The 22,612-nt window shown below is 43.0% G+C and overlaps 1 protein-coding gene across 1 annotated transcript in view; it reads left to right on the top strand.

The window, feature by feature from the left end:
• LOC116333102 (cadherin-2-like) overlaps positions 1-22,612 on the top strand; it is a 101,412-nt gene that overhangs the window by 64,297 nt on the left and 14,503 nt on the right. Inside the window, exons 11-14 of the mRNA XM_031756253.2 lie at positions 409-551; positions 3,992-4,225; positions 6,063-6,296; positions 11,801-11,940. Of these exons, the coding sequence (XP_031612113.1) occupies positions 409-551; positions 3,992-4,225; positions 6,063-6,296; positions 11,801-11,940 (751 nt within the window). The remainder of the gene's footprint in view (positions 1-408; positions 552-3,991; positions 4,226-6,062; positions 6,297-11,800; positions 11,941-22,612) is intronic.

Here is a 22,612-nt window from a genome sequence, read left to right as displayed (position 1 = left end):
CTGCTTTCATTTGTTGAAGCTGTGCTGTTTGATCCATGTGCACTGTTTGAAAGATGACTGTTTATGCTAACAGCAATGCAGATGCATGACTAGAGTCTCTTACATGAATTCATTTCATCAACAATTTGCAGGAATTTGCAGAGCTTTTATTGGTCTCTCATTGGTTGTTTCCAGTTCCAGTAAATATAACATTCTTTCACTAACAGTCTTTCTTTATCTTTTTTAAGTGTGTGAACGTTTGAATTCATTCCTGAGAGAGTAAATGAATGAGTTGTGGCTGCCTTGAGAGAGCGTGCCGCAGTCCCCATACATCAGCTCCCAGTGGCTGCTCGGCGTGCAGCCAGGGAAGCAGATAAAGAGGCCTCTCTGTGGTGGCTTCTCATGCTGGCTCTCTCTCACTGAACACAGGTACTCCAAGATGTATGACCCTGCCAACTGGCTGGAGATTAACCCGGCTAACGGACAGATTTCCACCATTGCCATTCTTGACCGAGAGTCTCCATATATCAAGAACAACCACTACAACGTTACCTTCATGGCATCTGATAACGGTGAGACATACAGGCTGTGCTGCTGTCCGGCAGTAACCCATCCCCCACATACAGAGGTGGATTGTGTTCACTATGCCTCACTGCTCTTTCATTAACCCTTGTGTGGTGCTAGAGTTTTGGCTTTCCAGTTAACACTATCAAACAATTTTATGTTAAATTACTCAACAGATGTTTACTTTATCCCAATTACGAGCCATGTGAACTGCAAATATGCTTAATTTTGTTCGATCACATTTATGAATTAATGTGCTTCTCGTTTTTTTTAATAAAATGTTATAAAAAAAACAAAATCACTTATAATCAAGTGTAAATATCTTCATACCATATTTTGCAGGTTTTGATGGTCTATACTGCCTAAAAGGGCAGCAGCCTCTAAATGGCATGGGTCTCACAGACCCGAACACAATACAAGGGTTAACTGCACTAGTGCTGCTTCACTGTGGAGTCAGTGTCATAGTGCAGCTCCTGGTGCAGGAAGTGCTACATGGAAACAGCCATAAGCTGGCGTTCGATATTTAAGTGACAAAACTAATGATACAAACTGCTTAACAGGTTTTTGGCATCAATGTAACTGATAACATGGTTTTGTTGAGTTGTGCTTTTTGGTAAAATAAATAACTGCTGGAGAACGTTACAGTGGTTAAACCACTAATATAACTAACTTGTTAGTATTTGCAGTTTACTTGCTAAATGATAAAAAGGTTTCCATCTTCCTTATCTTGATAACTACAGTTGGTAGCACAAGTCTGTCACACTCTCTGTGAAAAAACCCCAAAAACCAGTGTTCCCACTACTGAGTATGTAGGAAGTGCACTTTATGTTCCTCGATGGTGTACTCAGAGCAGTCACAAAGACTGATGCCAGTGCTAGGACCCACTTTTTAAGCAAACCTGGTTGCAAAGAGGGCGCTGCATCAAAAACTTTATGATTGCCTCGGTGGCCTGCAGTTTGCATCTAGTTTGCATGGAAGTTTGCATGTTTGTCTCCAAACATTCACTAACTGCTACACAGTCATGGAAAAGGAGCGACACAAAAACCAAAAATGAAAAATGTTCAAGTTCAGAGTAAAAATGGTTTGAATTTGATTCACACAGCTTTTATTTTAAAGGAAAATGGCTGCTTCTGTTCACAGTTACCTCTCAGACAATAGTTGGCGAGTGTTTGGGAATAAATCAGATGTTCCATGCAAACAGTATGACAGCGACCACAGTACTCAGAGGCGGTTTTTCCCAGTGGGTCAGGGAATATCCATTTCTCCCAGATGGAGGAAGACCACAGTGGGCTGCATGGGTACATCACAGTGGCTGGGATACTCGCTAATTAGTATAAGCAGCTGAAGCTGTTTCTGCAGGTGAACTGTGGGAAACAGTGTTGTCTACAGTCGTCTCTCACGCACACAGCAGTGGATTCACTGGACTAACACCAGCTACTGCTACATAAGCATAGATGGCTGCAACTGGGCAGCGGCAGATTAGCCAACAGGTTAAAGAGCATGAATATCACAGACTCCATCGAGCAGACAGCTCGCTGCAGCCATCTGTCACGAACCTAATGAATAACTTGAAGAATAAACTTTAATACAGTCAGGTGCATTATTTAATAGAAGAGCACAGTTTTATGGAGGAAATTCAAACCCAGGCTATAAACAGGTTTATTTCTGCTGTAAAGTTGGCTAGTTTCATACTGGGACTGATTCACTTTTAAAGCCACTTGAGGGACGGCGTGTTTTGCCACTTCTTGCTGAAGTAATATTGTATTTGATTCATCATAGTTATTGTTCCTCAAACATCAGGCCAGCAGGATGCCCAGTCACATTAGAAACAGAGTCTGTGAAACAGCTTCAGCATGCTGCCCGTGGTTTACAGAGTTTGGCCTTGTCCTGTGCTGGACACACATCTTCCCCTGTGAGCAACAGATTGTTCCACCTTTATTCAATTATGCTTCACCTCTTGTAGGACTACACAGACGGTCTTTTGGACACAGTACTCTCATTGATTACTAATGGAGATGTTTTCCTGCCTGTTTAGTGCACAATTTCCAAAGTCTCCCTTTTGTTTCGGATCACAGTTGTTCTTTATAGCCACAGAAAAGAGAGAAAAGAGGATTCTCTGTTCAAAGTAGAAAATTGTTGCAGGGGAATGTCATTCAGCAGCAGCTCAGTCCATGCAGTCTGCCATAGACCCCTCTGCACAGAGAACCCGCTGTGCTCCAGCTTCCTGCTAACTGACTGTCTTAGCACTTTCTCTGCCCTTGTCTCTCTCTCTCTCACACACACACACACACACACACACACAGATATGCACAGACATGCACAAAAAGCCCAAACACAGAGACAAACACACAAGCTTGTGCAAGAGTGTGTCTGCAGTGTGTTGGTGGTCACCGTATGTGCACACTGTAGCTCCTGCTGAGTTCAATACATTTGTAATCATTGATTAATGAAAGTAGACGATGGCGCATCATCATGTCTCTTACTGTATCACTGCTGTAGAAGCTTGTGATAGATATTCTGTAAGTATCCACACGTTGCACTGAGCATCGTGGATCATTGAGGATTGATTGATAGTCAGGCTGGAAGTCAGGTGTGGATTTGTCGAGGACTGTTTCCCACAGTGTCACATTAACCAACAGCGTGTTCAAGGTAATAAAAGAACACGGTCGGGCAACATCGCGGCTCACTCATGTGTTTGATTTGTTTTTGCTCACAATGAAGTTTAATGGCACAGAGAGAGAATATGCATGTTGGTGATTCAAATGCAACACCTCTGCTGCACATGTGCAGTGTTGCACTTTGTTCACAACATGTTATTAATCAATACGTTATTTTTTTACATCTATCTGGTCAGAAAAACAAAGGTCTTTGTTTTAATGACTATATTTCGAACCTCATGCTCCAGCACAGTCCTCTGCAAAATAACATGTCTGATTTATTCCAGGAAGCATCAGCAGAATGATTGTGTGACTCCTATTTCTATTCTTTGTTTTTTGTTAGGCTTTACAGAGGAAATTGTTCCCACCATGTTTTCTTTGCTTCATGTGGGAAATGAAAAAATTAGCAGAAAATTTCATTCAAAGTACAGTCAGTATGTGTCTCTTACAAGTCAAATGGTTATTACTCATTATTTAAGGAAAGATACAGGAAACCTTTCACTATAGATTTAATATAAAGCAGTCATTTATAGAGCCTACATATGTGAGACAGAAATTGTGAAGACTACCTGACGTGTAGTTTTGTTTTTGAGAAAGTTTTATAGACGTGCTGATAATGGAGAGCTAATTTATGAAAAAAAGAAGAAAGATTTCAGCTTTAATTTGTCTCAGTTTGCATCTTCTCCCCACACCTCAGGACCACGTATAGAAATGAACTTCAGCCACGTCTGGTGCAGTAACTGTTCTGTGCTATCTAAACTTAAATATTGAGCATTGCTGCTGGTTTGCAGGTACCCCCCCTGCCAGTGGGACAGGCACCCTTCAGATTTACCTGACTGACATAAATGACAACGCGCCTCATGTGTTCCCGCCTGAGGTGGAAATGTGTGAGAGGCCGGAGCCCAATGCTCTCAACCTCACAGCCAGCGACCCCGACCTGAGCCCCAATGCTGGACCCTTCGCCTTCGAGCTGGCTAATCGTCCCTCGGATGTACGTCGCAACTGGACTCTCCATCGCCTCAACGGTCAGTACTGGATAATGTTCCAGTTTTTCATTGTACTTTCATTCAGTTAATAACTGTCTGTGGGAGGAATTCTTCCAAGATTTCAAGTCATGCCAATCGCTCAGTGTCAGGCGTAGGTCATGAGATAATGACAGCATCACTTTCCAGTAAGCTTGAGAAATTCATTTGCTCTTTCAGTGTCCTGATGGTCCAATTGCCTCTCTACATATGATAACGAGGCCCAGTAAAGGTGCACTAAATCACTTTAGAGTGGCTCCCTGTGATGTTAGGCCAAGTCAGGCTGAAGTCACAGAGATGTCAGCACTGCTGCCTCGAGGTTTGAAGACTGGCATTCGATGATGTAACACCTGATGTAAATGTCATTATTATGCAGCCAGGTCGCTGGTCAGGTGGAGCTTCTCATCCTCCAGTGCTTGATCTCGCTACACCTCCTTTGCAGCCTCTTCTTCACTCGTATCATTACTAAGCTGTATGAAAACATCTGTGAAGGTTTACTGAGGAAAACTTTACAGTGTAGGCCTAAGCTCTTTTAGTTTTTATGTTTTTGTCATTCATACATTTATACTTTGTGAGAAACAGATAGTAGTGATTCCTCATCCTAATGTGATGTGGACCGACTCCGGCTCCAGTCTGCAGCTACAGCCCTTCTGTTGCGCTGCAGCTTTTCCACCTACTACAAACTCTGGTAGTAAAACTACTACAGAGCTGTCACCAGCTGCAGTACATGACTGTGGAGTCGGAGTTCATCTGACAGCTGGACAGGAAACTGGAGTTCAACACAACAGTGACCTGCTCAGCTAACAGTGAGGAAATGTAAGACAGGAAGAACTGGGCTAGCTGGTTAGCAGCAGCTGACCCTGAAGATCTAAACCAAACTAAAGCATTAAAACTGTAGAGTAAACTTGTTCTTTCCACCCAAGTGTCTGTGCAGCATATCATACGTAGCATCGTAGAGGGTCAAGTATGGAAGACAATCCTGAAAGACCAAAAAAGCAGGTTTGCTTGTTTGCTTGTGTTATGTTAACTCCAACATTGGAACATGTTGGTGGTAATATGATGAAAGCTTGGCAAATTCAAATATACTTAAAACAACTATATAAATAGAGACCTGTTGTGTATGATGTGTGGGTGACTGTTTGACACCCAACAGACTCGTCTATAATTAATGCACTGAAAGCCATCAGGCTCTGGACCAGTGAACATAAATAAATACATTTTGTGCAGCGATTAAAAGTCATGTGACACATTTTAGGTATAAAACAAGCGTTTCATCTTTTGAAACACGCCGTAGTTTATCGAGTTTCTGGGATACTTGCGATTTGCACATTAAACTGTCCGTTAGCACTGCTTACAAACCATTTGGTCTCTGTTAAGAAACACTATATAAACAGGAAAAATCATTATCTTTCTCATCTTGGCTATGTGAGCTACATCTCACAGTGAGTCCCTGCTTGGTGCACTCTAAATCAATTGTCTGGAGAGCACTTGCACTTTGTGGCAGGCACTATTTAGAAATAAACATTTTATTCTCCTTTTGACTTAAGTAGTTCAGTAACACAGCAGGAAATGAGTTCAAGCCTCGGGTGAAATGTTCTGTTTGGACGTCACGTTCTGTTTCAAATGGTATCCTTGAAAGTAGGTAAAAGGAAAATGGATTAAAATCTTCTCTTTATTTATTGTGGAAAGTTTTTTGCAAAGGAAAAAAGTCAAACATTTTTTTGTTAGTTTGCTACAATAGTTGAACAGCTGGAAACCTTCCTATAACCACCTCCAGGGGTCAGTGACAGTGACTCATCTGTATCCATCTGTTTATCCTTCCATCCCTGCGTCATCGTAGGTGAGCATGCCCAGCTTCGACTGCGGATAGGTTTCCTGGCCAGTGGGCTCTATGAGGTCCCCATCACAATAACAGACTCTGGCAACTTGCCCATGTCCAACACATCCTACCTGAGGGTCAAGGTGTGTCAGTGTGATCACCATGGAGACTGTGTGGACATGGAGCGAATCATCGCAGCTGGACTGGGCACCGGAGCGATCATCGCCATCCTCATCTGCATCATCATCCTGTTAGGTGAGCCCACACACACACACATTGATCCACATCCTGACAGTAACTCCCACCTGCCCAGTGTGGGAACCTGTTAGCTCGTCTCCTGACTGTCCTCAGGCCTTTTTCTTACCCGTGGTTATGAATGCAGGTGTATTTGGAGAAAGCTAATAAAGCTAATTTGTCAGCAGACGGCAGCCAGTGGTTTGGACTCTGCATTTCAACAAATGCTGTCTGCAGAGATTGTTTGCAACCAAAGCTTCATTAGGTGTGACTGATCAACTCATGAGTATTGAACCTTCCAGAACTGAAAGTCTGGGCAGCATATCTAGGCACCTAACCTTAAGGCTGCTGCTAATCTGTGAGGCTGTACCGTGTGGAAACGTGTGTGAAGGGCATGTAGGCACACTGTACTAGAGCCTGACTGAACAAAACCAGAGAGAAGCCAGAATAAAGAGGGCAGAAGAACAGAAAATGATGCCTGATGGCGAAGCTGATTCTGTCCATCCAATTCTCAGACCTCATATAAGGTGCTGCATGTGACTTAATGAATGTCACATCTGTTGTCGTGATGTCTCTGTTCTGTGCTGAGATCTGAGATCTGCCTCGAGCCATTTTGCCACATATAATTTACTGCAGATGGAAATAATCTGATTTCCAGAGTGAACTAAGATTGCTGCAGAAATGATATTTGATTACTCGGGCATTAACTTATGATGACATTGTATTCGGAAAATAAATGATACCACAGAAAGTGGCTAGAACCGGCCAAACAAGGCAAAATAAAGCCTTAGACCAGATGTTTGGTAATAAACTAATTCTTATCCATTGGAAACATTTATCACTGCTTATAGATGTTCCTTCTTTAGCCGTTTCATTTACTGTCGATCTGTTTGCAGTTTCATCCTCACTGGCAGCATCAGTGTGTCCATCAGTAGATCACTTTGGGTCAAATTAAATATTGAATGGACTGCTGTGAAATGTTCTACAGACATTTATGTTCCTGTGAAGGTGAATTATAATCACTTCATCGGGTCACAATTTTAATCTATCGAGTGCTTTGGCTTATGACTAAATACCTGCAAAACTAATGACTTTCCCATCATCCTCAGCTGTACTCGTGTGTGCATATTGTGTTCACAGGGTACTTATTTCTAAGTATAGTTGTGTCCAATCAAATTACCAGAAATTAATTACTATGCTTGTAGACCTTGGGTCAGATACTATTACGTTCTTCAGCTCAGTGGTGCTGATAGAGTTGTGGGTCTTCAGGTATGTAGCGATGCTGCTAAACCCTGTGTGTTCACTGCACCGTCAACTCCCTGTGCAAAATACAGCAGCTGTTAAATATGCATTCTTTTCTGTGTTTGTAAATGTATGAACAGAGGCCACGACAGCAGAGCTAAAGATATAGTTCAGTTTGCTGCTGCAGCTCAGCTACAGTCAGATCCTATGAGCCATAAGACATTTCAGGCCTAATCCAAAGTGTTGGTGTCAAACGTCTTACAGTTTTTCTTGAATTATGTCCTTGTTAGCAAGTAGCACTTGATGTGCTTGGACACTCTGAGTGGCCCTTTGAGCTGCTTCCTCAGCACAATGCTACAGGTGACAGAAGAGCAGGAAAGCAAACAAAGTCAGGCTCACTGATAACCAGCTGGAGCACTGCAGAGTGTTCTTACACAAAAACGAGATCTGAAGCCGTGTGCTTGGATTTAACCACTGAGTCACACTTTTAAAGCGTAGGTTCTTTAAAGAAATAAACACAGAGCTCTCACTCGGGTTTCACATGATGGATCAAATCAAACTGTTTGATTAGCCAGTTAGAATAAAAGCATTTTGGCCAGCTAGGATACTTTAAAATAGAGCCATTGCCAAAGCGCTGCAGGCTACACTGAGCTGTGGCAGAAAAATTATTAGTGCAGCAGGCATTCAGGGCCAGAGAAGCTTTAATGAAATCTGCTCTACTATATTTTAATAACTGCAATCTTACTGGAAATTGTAATGTCACCTCAAGTTACACAAGGCGTGAACGAAGCATTCAAATCATTATGACGGCCATTTTTGTGCACAAAAACGCCGCCACTGATAAAGTCCGGCTGTGCCGAGAGGAGGTCAAATGGAGTCGGAAGAAACAGCCACAAGCAGGAGAGCAGCACATCAATATGCCTGTCATGGACCTGATTCAGTAACTAAGGGACAACGAAAGCAGCCAATGCTACAAGAGGAAATACTGAACTGAGGTTTGAGAGCTGAAAGACATCAAAGTGAACTCTGAGTTTCAGATTTAGAGCTAAGTGAAGTCAAATCAGTTTAAATGAAGCTTCATTTCAGTCTCTGATGGAAGATGAAGGTTTCTGGTATTTTACTGTACTGACTTTGGAAATGCTTTTGTGTAGCAGCAAAGACAGCAGGGCTGTGCAGAGAACTGGAGATGTCAATACGTTTATTACTATTACCACATTTATAATACATCTTTATTTTAAATAATGGCTACAACATTACCATCAGCTCTTGACCATAGACTGTATATAAAAGATGGCTGCAGCCCTTGTGATATGGCTTTGTCACATGTGGCTACATTTCGATGAAAGGCTGGAGTATCGAGTTATAAATGAACACCAGAAGCTACATTCATATAAATGGCCTGTATTTATATAGCGCCTTACTAGTCCCTAAGGACCCCAAAGCGCTTTACATATCCAGTCATCCACCCATTCACACACTGGTGATGGCAGCTACATTGTAGCCACAGCCACCCTGGGGCGCACTGACAGAGGCGAGGCTGCCGGACACTGGCGCCACCGGGCCCTCTGACCACCACCAGTAAACAGTATTCATAAACAGTATGGGTCCAAACAAACATGCTAACTGGTGCTGAGTAAAGCACTTGCTTTAATTTCACTCACCAACACTGAAGCACAAACTCCTTGTGCAGGCAGCAGGCAGCACGCTGTATCACCTGTCAGATAACTACAAATACTCAAAGAGGCACAAACAGCACAAACGTGGTGGAGAGATCCAGCTAAGCTAAAGCTAGCAGACAGCAGCAGCAGAAACTGCACACGTGGAAGCAGTTAGACTAAATGCTCGTGCCATCTCGACACTTTATGGCTTTCCTTGGTTTTACAAATAAAATACACAGCCCTCCTTGCTAATGCTAGTATCCACCCCCTGGCTGCACATCACTTTAGTTGCAGGCTTATCTAAGGGTTAGCACAGGTGTCATCTGTTTACTCTCCCCACTCAGTCAGTTTCAGTTTCCATTCAGGGAAAGAGAGGAGGGGCACAAAGAAGCTTGTCAGGGCTGCTGCCGTTGGAGCTACAGTTGTATATTGATATGCATTTAACTGACTGGGATTCCTTTGGTCAGCTGGAAGGAGCAACAGCGTTTACATGTGTAGCTGACAAGCACACACATGCCTAACTTAAAGGGTTTTTTCAATCATATTATATCAGGATATAATGTGTGCTATAGTGTGAGCCGGGGGCCCCCGGTGGGCCGTGATGGTACTGCAGGGGAGTCATGCACAGTTACAGTCACCTGTTTATATACATTTATTAATATATTATTATTAAATAAATAATTATTAAATAAAAAGCTCATTAGTTTGAGGTATTTCTCTTTACTTTGACCTAAATTTACAGTTCTTGAAATGTATCACTGTGAACACTGTGCATATGACTGGGTACCAACACCATTTATAACCAGCAGCCTGGGTTATTTATGATTTTGGAATAAAATTTTCAAGGAAATGCATCATTGTCTCTTGTATTTTGAATAGAGTTAGGCTCTAAGATAAGCTGGGCCCCATGGGATTTTCTGTTTATATGGAAACGGCCATATTGATCTTTTTTAGATTTGTTTTTTTGGCCATATTCAGCACTCCATAAAAAAGGTTTTTGCGACCTTGGTGGCCATAGGTAATTTGCAGCACTTTTCAGTGTGTGAAGTATTCTCCTTAGTTTGATCTGTTCTTCAGAGAAAGTTGCAAAGCTGCATGTTTCTTTACATCTCTGGCAAACAGGCTTCTACCAGCTCCTGGGCCTGGTCACCTACAGATGGGAAGTTTAGGACTCAGACTGAGGAACATTTCCCACATTATGGAATGATGTCAATTGTGGAGCAGCAGTGATTTGCATTCTAAATAAACTGGATGTGTTGTCTGGTATCCTGTTGAAAGGCGGTTCGGTGGATAGCATCCAGCTTTTGCTGATGGTTATACTGAGAAATGTTACTAATGGTGACATTATCGGCTCTCTGGGGTTTCAATTGTCATTTAGAATTTCTCTCAGCATCCTCATGTATTTCGGCCTGTGCAGGTACATTGGTGCAGGTTCATGAATACGCGCGCACCCTGAGCTGTCTCATAAATCCCTCCAGATTAATGTGATCAGTAAGACAGAGATTCACACTGACTTTTAAAACCCACCAGCTGTCTCAAAATAAGAGCTGAAATCCCAGCATACGGCAGCAAGTATTGTAAAGAATGGAATGAAACATGCAGCTATTTTGTATTGAACTGTGACTGTGTACAAGGTACTTGAGGAGATAACAGGGGCTTTGCAGTGGTGATTCAAATCTTGCATCAGAGATGATGAAGGCAGTCTCCTGGAGAACTGCCTCGTGGTTTAAAATAGAGAACCAGTCTGGAAAAAGACAGATGTGAAACTATAAATCAGGAGAAAGTGCAGCGTTCTGATATGATGGGACAGCCATGCGTGCTGCTCTCTGGTGTTTGTGCAAAGTTCCACATTTCTGTGGCAGCTTCAATTCAAATGAATAAGGGAGTCGAGGAAAATCAGGCCAATGCAGCAGCTGCTTTATGGACTGCATGTTTATATCCAGTTTGAAGAGAACTGAAAGTGAAAGACATAAACAATGGAAACATAATGATATTGTATTATACAAACTCCATGTGAGATACAATGTTTCACTGCCAGAGCAGAGACGCAGAGAAAAGTGGGAACATATCTGCAAATTCAAAGACAACAAGGAGAGAAATAAAAACCAAAGGCATATTTACATATCACTGTTGGCATAACTGACATGCATGTCATGTGAGCGTGGCAGCATGTGGTCTGCAGGGCTTAGTAGATGGTTTAACAAATGCATACTGATGCTTTCAAAGGAAGATGCAAACATGTAGCTGCTAACTAAAGCAAAATGATGTCATTGCTGTGTTTTAGGGCAGGGAGATGTTTTTGACAATACTGGGCCTCAGTGTAACATCATACTGGGACCACTCCAGCTTAGATATCTGACAGAATCACATCTTATATATCTGTGACTGTGAGATGGCTCAGTATGTCAGTAGATGAGTCTTTTTCAGTTTTCTCTCCTACTGTGAGTCAATATGGGGTTTGTAACGGAGCCTCTGATTGGTAGATTTGTTCTTTCAGTCTGAGCTGAAACATAAAACAGTTGGTGGTCTCTGAAGCCCTTTATGGAGACTCACTGGTGTTCACTGAGGCCTTCATGTGGCTGTTAGCCAGTGTCCTCATCTGCTTGCGTCACTCTTGTGTTGCAGTGTTGGTGCTGCTGTTTGTGATGTGGATGAAGAGGAGGGATAAGGAACGTCAGGCCAAGCAGCTCCTCATCGACCCAGAGGACGACGTACGGGACAACATCCTGAAATATGACGAGGAGGGAGGTGGAGAGGAGGACCAGGTACACATATGAACACTTCATGTTTTTGTAGCTGTTTATATTAGCCTGCTTCCTTCCATCACTGCCATACAGTAGCAACACACACATACACACGTCTTCAGATAGAAGACATAAAACACACACACACACCGTTTCCACACACACACCGCCTCTCTGCAGTTTTCAATCATCTGTCCTCCAGCTAAGATTAAGTGTACTACAAAAGAGGACCTCGAAACAGGATTAATTGCTTTCTGTTGGAGAACAATTTCCTGTGTCTCCACACAACTTTTCTGCTGGTGCCAAGCACATAAGCCGCTCTGCACTCCTACTGCGGAAATGTTTAACCCCTGTTTACCCAGCCGACCGCACTCAGGCATGTTTCACTTTTTATAGAAGCGGCTCTCTGCGAAACGACAAATGTTAAACTGTGAATGATGTAGGAAGTGTGTTTAAAAAATATGAAAAAACATTTAGGAGAACGCAGGCTGTGGTTCACAGGCAGCACCATTTTCTCATTTGCTTTCCAGAAAAAGAAAAAGTCCTTTTGTTTAGCGCCTCTTCTCCTGCCTGCTGGGCTTTTATTAAGTCTCCAAACTAACTGCAGTCAGTCCAAATGGAAGCAAGACAATGTCAGCGGTAATACAGAAACACTGGTACTCTCAGAAAGCGTAGCTTGAAGTAATATCGATGCTATGCTTCAGTTTCAGGGTTCCTTCAAGTATCAGAAATAAACAGCAGAGTCAGTGGAAGACTAACAATAGTTTGTTTTTGATTTTTTTTATCATATTTATGCTTCTCTAATGATAAATGTAGAATTTGTCTTAGAAATATTACACCAGTCTAATCAGCAGAGTCATAAAGTAAGCTGACGTTGCGAGGCTTCGTCAGTGACGAGGTTTCCAGAATTTGATCTTCTTGGAATTGATCGAAGAATAGTCTCCTGAAAAAAAGCATCTTATTTTGAAGGTGACCTAAAACACAAAACATGTTACAACGTGACACTACAAGTACACAAATACAACAGCTCGGACAGATTCAACATGAAGATATTTGTCATGTCAAAGTCATAAATGTGTCCTTTTTAAGATGACCTGAAACAGCAGAAAGGGAGGAAAGATTATTCTGATCACAAGATGATTCATTCATTCTGGAAGGATCCATATCAAGCTGTTTGTGTGAGAGGGTATCAAGATTATTATGGGACAAAAAACTCTTTCAAAGAGGAAAGAAAATTCAAATAAACACATTCAAAAATGACGTGAAATGAGTGAAATTGCCTTTTGGATTTAGAGTGCAAACCAGTTCAGCGATTCATACATCAAACTTTTCCTAATCAGGAGCTGAGAGTTTGGTTTCACAGCTGCAGGGCACTGAACGACTGTTTCAGCAAAACCACAGTCAAGAAATTTGCCCCTTCATCAAAAAGTGAAGGCCACTGTCATCACCAACTGGCACAGACTTAAAGTGTTTTAGTCCCTGATAGCAGTCAGCCTAACGGCAGCATGAAGATTGTAGGCATGTGTGTAAACATGTGTGTAAGCGTGTGTGTAAACGTGTGTGTAAGCGTGTGTGTAAACGTGTGTGTAAACATGTGTGTGTGTGTGTGTGTGGCGTGTGTGTAACGTGTGTGTGCGTGTGTAAACGTGTGTAAAACATGTGTGTAAACGTGTGTGTAAGCGTGTGTGTAAGCGTGTGTGTAAACGTGTGTGTAAGCGTGTGTGTAAGCGTGTGTGTAAACGTGTGTAAACGTGTGTAAACATGTGTGTAAGCTTGTGTGTAAACGTGTGTGTAAGCGTGTGTGTAAACGTGTGTGTAAACATGTGTGTAAACGTGTGTGTAAACATGTGTGTAAACGTGTGTGTAAACGTGTGTGTAAACATGTGTGTAAACGTGTGTGTAAACATGTGTGTGTAAACGTGTGTGTGTAACGTGTGTAAACATGTGTAAACGTGTGTGTAAGCGTGTGTGTAAACGTGTGTAAACGTGTGTAAACGTGTGTGTAAGCGTGTGTGTAAACATGTGTAAACGTGTGTGTAAGCGTGTGTGTAAACGTGTGTAAACGTGTGTAAACATGTGTGTAAACGTGTGTGTAAGCGTGTGTGTAAACGTGTGTGTAAACATGTGTGTAAACGTGTGTGTAAACATGTGTGTAAACGTGTGTGTAAACGTGTGTGTAAGCGTGTGTGTAAACGTGTGTAAACATGTAAACGTGTGTAAGCGTGTGTGTAAACGTGTGTAAACGTGTGTAAACATGTGTGTAAACATGTGTAAACATGTGTGTAAGCTTGTGTGTAAGCGTGTGTGTAAACGTGTGTAAACATGTGTGTAAGCTTGTGTGTAAACATGTGTGTAAACATGTGTAAACATGTGTAAAGCTTGTGTAAACATGTGTGTAAACGTGTGTGTAAACATGTGTGTAAACATGTGTGTAAACGTGTGTGTAAGCGTGTGTGTAAGCGTGTGTGTAAACGTGTGTAAGCGTGTGTGTAAACGTGTGTAAACATGTGTGTAAACTTGTGTAAACATGTGTGTAAACGTGTGTGTAAACGTGTGTGTAAACGTGTGTGTAAACGTGTGTGTAAACATGTGTGTAAACGTGTGTGTAAACTTGTGTAAACATGTGTGTAAACGTGTGTGTAAACGTGTGTGTAAACTTGTGTAAACATGTGTGTAAACGTGTGTGTAAACGTGTGTGTAGGAGTGATGCTGGTTCCTGATCACCACCATGAGGTCATCACTTTTTTCACATGAAGGAAGTTTGTGTTTGGCTGTGGTCTCTGTGTACTGGGGCCTGTTCTTCGTACCTCGCTAAGTAAGTTAGCCGGATTTGAATGTTGACGATTTCGCGTGATCTTGGATCGTTCGGTTCTCCGAAGCTCATCTGGGACTTGCTGTCATAGACAGATCCGTAAGCGTAAACCTGCTCGGGAGCAGGTTTACTTTATGTAAACAGGATTAGATCGCGGCCTCTCAGGTATGTCCGCTGCAGTTATATGAAAGCAAGAGCGATATTTCGCCACTGTTTCTCCATAAATAAATATTATCAATGTAACTAAAGATAATGTATTTGATTCTTTTATTGATTTCATACAGATACATACAGGTCATTTCCGAAAAAAAGGGAAATGTACTATTAATCATTCTATTACATGTAGTAGATCATGTCAGATGTAATTCATATTTTAGAGTATAGTAAATTACTACGTGCAATCAAGATGACAGACCACGGCTAAAAAAGCGAAGGTGGATTTGGGAAGTCTGTCGCAGCCATGTCCTGTCCGTTTGTACGCGAGCAAGGAAGGTGCAAGATTGATAAGGAGAGTTTACAGAATTTAGCGTATATTGCGGGATAGACGGGATCCTTTAGCTCGGCGCGACGGTGTGCTCATAGAGAGATATCGATTCTCCCGTGAGGGTATTATTTACTCTCTCTCTCTCTCTCTCTCTCTCTATATATATATATATAAAAAAAAAAAAACCCAGCACGCCTCTGCGGGCGGTTTATCCTTCAAGCTCGGGTCCTCTACCAGAGGCCTGGGAGCTTGAGGGTCCTCTTGCAGTATCTTAGCTGTTCCCAGGACTGCGCTCTTCTGGACAGAGATCTCCGATGTTGTTCCCGGGATCTGCTGGAGCCACTCGCCTAGCTTGGGAGTCACCGCACCTAGTGCTCCGATTACCACGGGGACCACCGTTACCTTCACCCTCCACATCCTCTCGAGCTCTTCTCTGAGCCCTTGGTATTTCTCCAGCTTCTCGTGTTCCTTCTTCCTGATATTGCTGTCATTCGAACCGCTACATCGATCACTACAGCCGTCTTCTTCTGTTTGTCTACCACCACTATGTCCGGTTGGTTAGCCACCACCATTTTGTCCGTCTGCATCTGGAAGTCCCACAGGATCTTAGCTCGGTCATTCTCCATCACCCTTGGGGGCATCTCCCATTTTGACCTTGGGACTTCCAGGTTATACTCGCACAGATGTTCCTGTACACTATGCCGGCCACTTGGTTATGGCGTTCCATGTATGCCTTGCCTGCTAGCATCTTGCACCCTGCTGTTATGTGCTGGATTGTCTCAGGGGCATCTTTACACAGCCTGCACCTGGGGTCTTGCCTGGTGTGATAGACCCCAGCCTCTATGGATCTTGTGCTCAGAGCTTGTTCTTGTGCTGCCATGATTAGTGCCTCTGTGCTGTCTTTCAGTCCAGCTTTGTCCAGCCACTGGTAGGATTTCTGGATATCAGCCACCTCCTCTATCTGCCGGTGGTACATACCGTGCAGGGGCCTGTCCTTCCATGATGGTTCCTCGCCTTCCTCCTCTTTCTTGGGTTTCTGCTGCCTGAGGTATTCACTGAGCACACTGTCAGTTGGGGCCATCTTCGTGATGTATTCGTGGATGTTTCTTGTCTCATCCTGGACTGTGGTGCTGACACTCACCAGTCCCCGCCCCCTTCCTTCCGCTTAGCGTACAACCTCAGGGTGCTAGACTTGGGGTGAAACCCTCCATGCATGGTAAGGAGCTTTCTTGTCTTGATGTCAGTGGCTTCTATCTCCTCCTTTGGCCAGCCTATTACCCCAGCAGGGTACCTGATCACGGGCAGGGCGTGGGTGTTGATGGCCCCGGATCTTGTTCTTACCGTTCAGCTGACTCCTCAGGACTTGCCTGACCCTCTGCAGGTACTTGGTGGTTGCAGCTTTCCTAGCGGCCTCTTCATGGTTCCCATTCACCTGTGGGATCCCCAGGTACTTGTAACTGTCCTCTATGTCTGCAATGTTGCCTTCTGGTAGTTCAATCCCCTCAGTTCTGACTACCTTCCCTCTCTTTGTTACCATCCGACTACACTTCTCCAGCCCGAATGACATTCCAATGTCATTGCTGTATATCCTGGTAGTGTGGATCAGTGAATCGATGTCTCGTTCACTCTTGGCATACAGCTTGATGTCATCCATGTACAGGAGGTGGCTGACAACCGCTCCGTTCCGTGAGTCGGTATCCGTAGCCAGTCTTGTTAATGATCTCACTGAGGGGTTCAGGCCTATGCAGAACAGCAGTGGGGACAGAGCATCTCCTTGGTAGATCCCGCACTTGATGGTGACTTGTGCTATGGGCTTGGGTTGGCCTCTAGTGTTGTACGCCACATTCCCATTGAGTTCCTGATGAAGGCTCTTAGGGTCCTGTTGATCTTGTACAATTCTAGGCATTCCAGTATCCAGCTGTGGGGCATTGAGTCATAGGCCTTCTTGTAATCAATCCAGGCTGTGCACAGGTTGGTCAGTCTGGGCTTGCAGTCTCGGCTGACTGTTCTGTCTACCAGTAGCTGGTGTTTTGCGCCTCTGGTATTCTTGCCAATCCCTTTCTGTGCCCGCTCATGTATTGACCCATGTGCCTGTTCATCTTAGCCGATATGATGCCTGACAGGAGCTTCCATGTAGTACTGAGGCAGGTTATTGGTCGGTAGTTGGATGGGACTGGTCCTTCTTGGGGTCCTTGGGGATCAGGACCGTCCGACCTTCGGTTAGCCATTCCGGGTGTCTCTCGTTAACTAGCAGCTGGTTCATTTGTGCTGCCAGGCGCTCGTGGAGTGCAGTCAGCTTCTTCAGCCAGTAGGCGTGAACCATGTCGGGCCCTGGTGCTGTCCAACTCTTCATACTGGAGACCCTTTCTTGGACATCTGCCACTGTGATGGTTACTGGACCCTGTTCAGGGAGGTCGCTATGGTCTGCCCTCAGATCCACTAGCCACTGAGCATTGCCGTTATGGGTTGCGTCCTTCTCCCATATGCTCTTCCAGTATTGCTCCGTCTCCAGCCTTGGTGGTGCTGTTCTCTTATTGTTCCCTTGCCACTGAGAGTACACCTTTGCTGGTTCTGTGGAGAACAGCTGGTTTATTCTCCTGCCTTCTATCTCTCTGGTGTACCTCCTCAAGCGGCTGGCCAAGGCTGTGAGTCTTTGCTTGGCAGTTTCAAGGCCTCAGGTATGGACAGCTTGCTGTATTTCTTATGCACCTTCTTTGTCGCGCCTTTCTGCAACTCCGTTAGTTGGCTAACCTCCCTTCGTGCTACTTTGATCTTGCCCTCTAGCCTCCTTCTCCATGGAGGGTACTGCCCCTTGTGGCTGTAGCCAAGCATCTCACTGATCACTGCTGCCGTAGTGTAGATCAGCTTGTTAGTGTCGGTAATCGTGGTTGTAGGTATCATCCGTAGTGCTGCATTAACATCATCTAGCAGACCTTCTGAGGGTACTTCACGTAATCTTGGTAACCGACTAGGGGGGGTCCAGGTTTCAAGCTTGGCCATGATCCTATCTTTCAGGTCAGTTCCTCTCGCACTCAACGATCCTTCTCTTATCGCACTTGGGGCTATGTACCCAATCTCGGGTGGGGGTGATGATATCTCCCCCCTGACCTGGCGTCCTGACTCCTCCTTGCCGTAGCATTTATGTTGTACCTCGTCAATCTCTAGCTGTGAGAGCAGTCCCTTCTTTCGAATGTTGGAACACTGAGCTACTAGTTGTTTCGCCGTCATTGTGGATGTTGGGTATCAAAGAATCCATAGGTCCCTCATCCTATTCATGTAACCCCTTCCGCCAGGGTTACTTGCGTAGTAGCATTCCAACAACGCCCTGTTTTCATCTCTTGCCCACCGATGCCTTCTTGTATATATATATATATATATATATATATATATATATATATATATATATATATATATATATATATATATACTTACTGTACTGTATATACTTACTCCCGACTTACTGTGCATGCTTCAGTCACCCCTTGCATGGGAACAGGTAAAAGTGATGGAGTGTTATGTCAAACTACACACATAAAAACCCACAATGTCAATAAATGTCACAGTACAAAAAGGGGTGTGACGAGGGGGTGCAGGACCACCACCTGTCTTTATTTGCTCTGCCCTTTTCTTGGTTGCTGTTATAAACAAACAAACAGATTATTCCAGGGTCTCTTGTCATAGACTAAAAGCAATATAAGTGATAAATATTACCATTCTGTGGAATATTTTTATATTTCACACTTTACTTTTTCCCATGTTCTAGTGGGTCCTGTTGTGGCTCTAATGTGAAAGAGGATATGATGTAATATAATATAATGTGGTATAATATAATATCACATGATATAATGTAATATCATGGATCACTTACGAGTTTAATTTGTCAGCAACTTTCTGCCAGCCCTCTCTCCTTGCTTTTGCAGCCTTTGCAGTGTTCCCCTGCGTTTTAATTAAACTCTGAAACTCCTGATATCCCTCAATCAAGAGTTCTTGGTCTGCTGCCGTGAAATACTGAGCGCTCCTTCGACATCTTCGCCGACCAATCACAGGGTTGCCGATCAATGTTTCTACTATCGATGCGTAGCCCCTTTTAAGCCACCCAGTGATCTCGCATTACTTCATCCAGCTATACTAATCGTCAACAACAGGTGTGTTCGGAGAACCGGATTAGCGAGCTCAAAGTTGGCGCGATGATTTGATCTTGGATGTGTCATTTGATCTTGGATGTAGTAAGCGAGGTACGAAGAACAGGCCCCTGATCAGATTTAATAGTAAGGATGATTGTTGATGACTTGCTGTACTTTGACACAATGGTTTGAGCATGCTAGCATTAATTAAAGCAGCGTGACTGCAGAGCTCTTGTTTTGCCTGATGATGGTTCTCACGATCACGTCTGTTCTTTAGTCTCACCGCAGAATTCTCGGGAATAAGTCAGATCCCAAATATGAGACAGTCTCGCTAACATGAGTGAAGCTCAGGAGCACGATGGCAAACAGACACGGGAGGAGTTACACGCTGCTACAAGCACAACATGACAGTGAAGAGTTGTTTAGAACAGCAACCTTTAACACACAGAGACATTTGGACCCAGTTTCCATGGAAAAAAAACACAGCAAATACTTTTTGACATCTAAAATGAAGACAACACTGTATGTGTATATATTGGTGTTTTTACCTTTATGCTTTGTATAAACAACTGTTGTGTGTTGTTTATGAAATCCATGAAGGTCTACAGAAAAATCTCAGTTTTATTTATGTAATGAACACATTTTGAACATTTTGGACTCTTAAAAAGATAATAACAAAACCGAAACACTGAGTTGAAGGTCTCATTCAAATGAATTAAAAAGCTGAACTTAAATGATCCACATAAGAAAAACTGTGGTGAGCCTCATCCTTACATCGCCTTTGGGCTTTCAGAGTGTGTCGTGGAGCCTTGACCTGAATTTAATAAATAAATTGGAAAAAACTGTGTCACTAAACAATGAAAAATAAATATTTACAAAATATCTGCAGAAATATTTATTTCACCTGGTTAATGGGACGTCTGCTCCTGAACCTCTGCGCACAGCGTCTGCTAATCAGGGCTGCACGAAGTCCCGTTCATCTTCACGCAGGACTGTGAGCTCGTCTGTGAGCGGTGTTTGCTTTTAACACAGTTCATGGTGGAGAACAGCTGCTCACATACGTGTGTGGATCCAAAGATTGACACACTGCAAGAGTTATTGCGGTCTTGGAAAGTTCTCCACTCCTTCTCACTCCATTTGTGAACAGAAGTGGCCTTCTGATGTGGAGTGTGACGCTTATTTTGAGTGACCAAAAATACATGTAATTTTATTTTAATATTTCAAGATCACAATAATCTTCCAATTTAGAACTAACACAAATAAAATACACTTCGGTTAAATACTTATACTGTGGCTCTGCGTGACTTTGGAAAATAAATTATAAGGGATGAAAGAGGCGGCCCCTGGTACTACAGCGTATCAGGGCCAACGTCTGTGTTCTTGTTGTCATGTTCATTGAGCTCACATTAGTTTGGACTAAATATTGTTTGTGACTCATTCGTCTTCATCCTCTTTCTTCTGTAGCTGTGCATATATTTAGACAGAACTTTAGAAAAGGCGTTTCCTCCTCAGTTATTACATTTGAGTCTAACTCGGTAACTTATAACCCAGTTTGAACACAAAGGGAAATGAAAGCCCCGAGGCTTTGTTCCAGCTCCTCTAAAATAAAAACTGACATTTCCATCAAAAGATATTAATTTTAAATATTTCTCTGACTTTGAAAACTGGGCCTTGATAAGCTTGACGAATCCTGTCAATATTGTAAGTGATGAAGTTTTTCCAAACATCATAAAGAAGTACATTATTAAAGAGAACACACTCAACAGAGCCTTGAATAAAACAGAGAAGATGAAAAGTGAACTGAGTGGCGTGTTGGTTGACTTTGGTTCAGTTCGTACTTCCCTGCGGTTCAATAAACAGAAGGAAGCAGCGCTCATGTAATCTCTCTCCAGTCTAAACAATGGACACAAAGTTAATAAAAGAAAATCAAGGTTTGCTTCTTCCTTTATCATTGCCACAGTAGCACACTGCACAGGCCTTGGATGGTGTCGGGGATCTGCACTGTTTGATAAGGATTTTCATTTCTTTTCTACAGGCAGCCCGGCTCTTTATTTGTCTGGATTTAAGCTTCAGATAAAAAGCAGACTGAGTTCTGAGCATGCCAAGAACAAGAAACACAGAGACATACTGTACATATACACACATTAGACCTTTAGTCGGCAGCTGCTTATTCACCATTAGCCAAAAACTGAGCTTCGCATGAGTTCATACAGGCTACAAGATTGTTCAGCCACGCTTCAGCAGATGATCTGATCTCAGTGCCAGTACAGCATCAGCTGATGGCTCAACTGATAACCTTTTACACATTCAACTGACAAATCGAGTGTCCTTTTTAAGCTACTTTAGGCTGCCTATAACTGCCATGCTTCTGCAAGCTGCTTTTCAAACCGCTTCCTCCCAGCTCCAACATCTGGCCTCATCACTGTCCTATGCTGGGGTCCATGTATGCAGGAAAGACAGAGCCAAACCAGCAACTATAAAATTACTGCAGATGATATCACCGTGTTCTTTGACTAAACTAATAATACATTATCTTTAAACGCTACATAAAGGTTGCACAGTGCATATGGCCTGTGACATGAAACAAAGTGAAATACACAGGTACACAGGTGCTCAAACTCTCTCTACATAATCTGATAACAGCGATGTGTGTGGATAAATGTTCGTCACAATCACAGGTGAATGTGGGATTTGGAAGGTGCGAGAAGCCTGAGATTTAGTGTTTGGGAAGAAAAATGACTCAGAATAACTCTGTCACTGAGCGTTTGTTTTTGTGGGCAGGCGTTCTCACTGAACCTGTTGGGGCTCAGATGTTTGTTGCTATTTGTGGATTTAGCACACTGACTTATACATATTAGCAGATGTTGCATATCATTCCACTGATAGCTGTGAGGTGTAAGTTGGAATTTGGCCCTGGATGCTAAAGAGCACGATCATCTTAAATTAAAATGAATGAGTCCCACATTTGACCTGAGCATAGACACCACTGCACCAGATCAGATGATGCTATATTTACAGCATACAGTCCAAGACTGAAACACACCCAGCTCCATTACCTGCACCTGTCTTATCTGTCCATTATTTTCATTTTATTTTTGTGCAACAAAACATAATTAGAACAAAAGACCAGAGCATGAAAGAACCACAATACTGCACCATAAAAGACTCATGAAGGAATTAATAACATTTGTGGAAGTTTTAACCTGTTACGACTGGATGTTAGCAGCTTGATGAATAAGCATATGTGACACAGCATCTGAAAACCAGGCCAAA

Source organism: Oreochromis aureus, linkage group 15 (assembly GCF_013358895.1).
Source record: "Oreochromis aureus strain Israel breed Guangdong linkage group 15, ZZ_aureus, whole genome shotgun sequence".
Taxonomy (NCBI): domain Eukaryota; kingdom Metazoa; phylum Chordata; class Actinopteri; order Cichliformes; family Cichlidae; genus Oreochromis; species Oreochromis aureus.
This window is presented reverse-complemented; position numbering and strand designations above follow the sequence as displayed.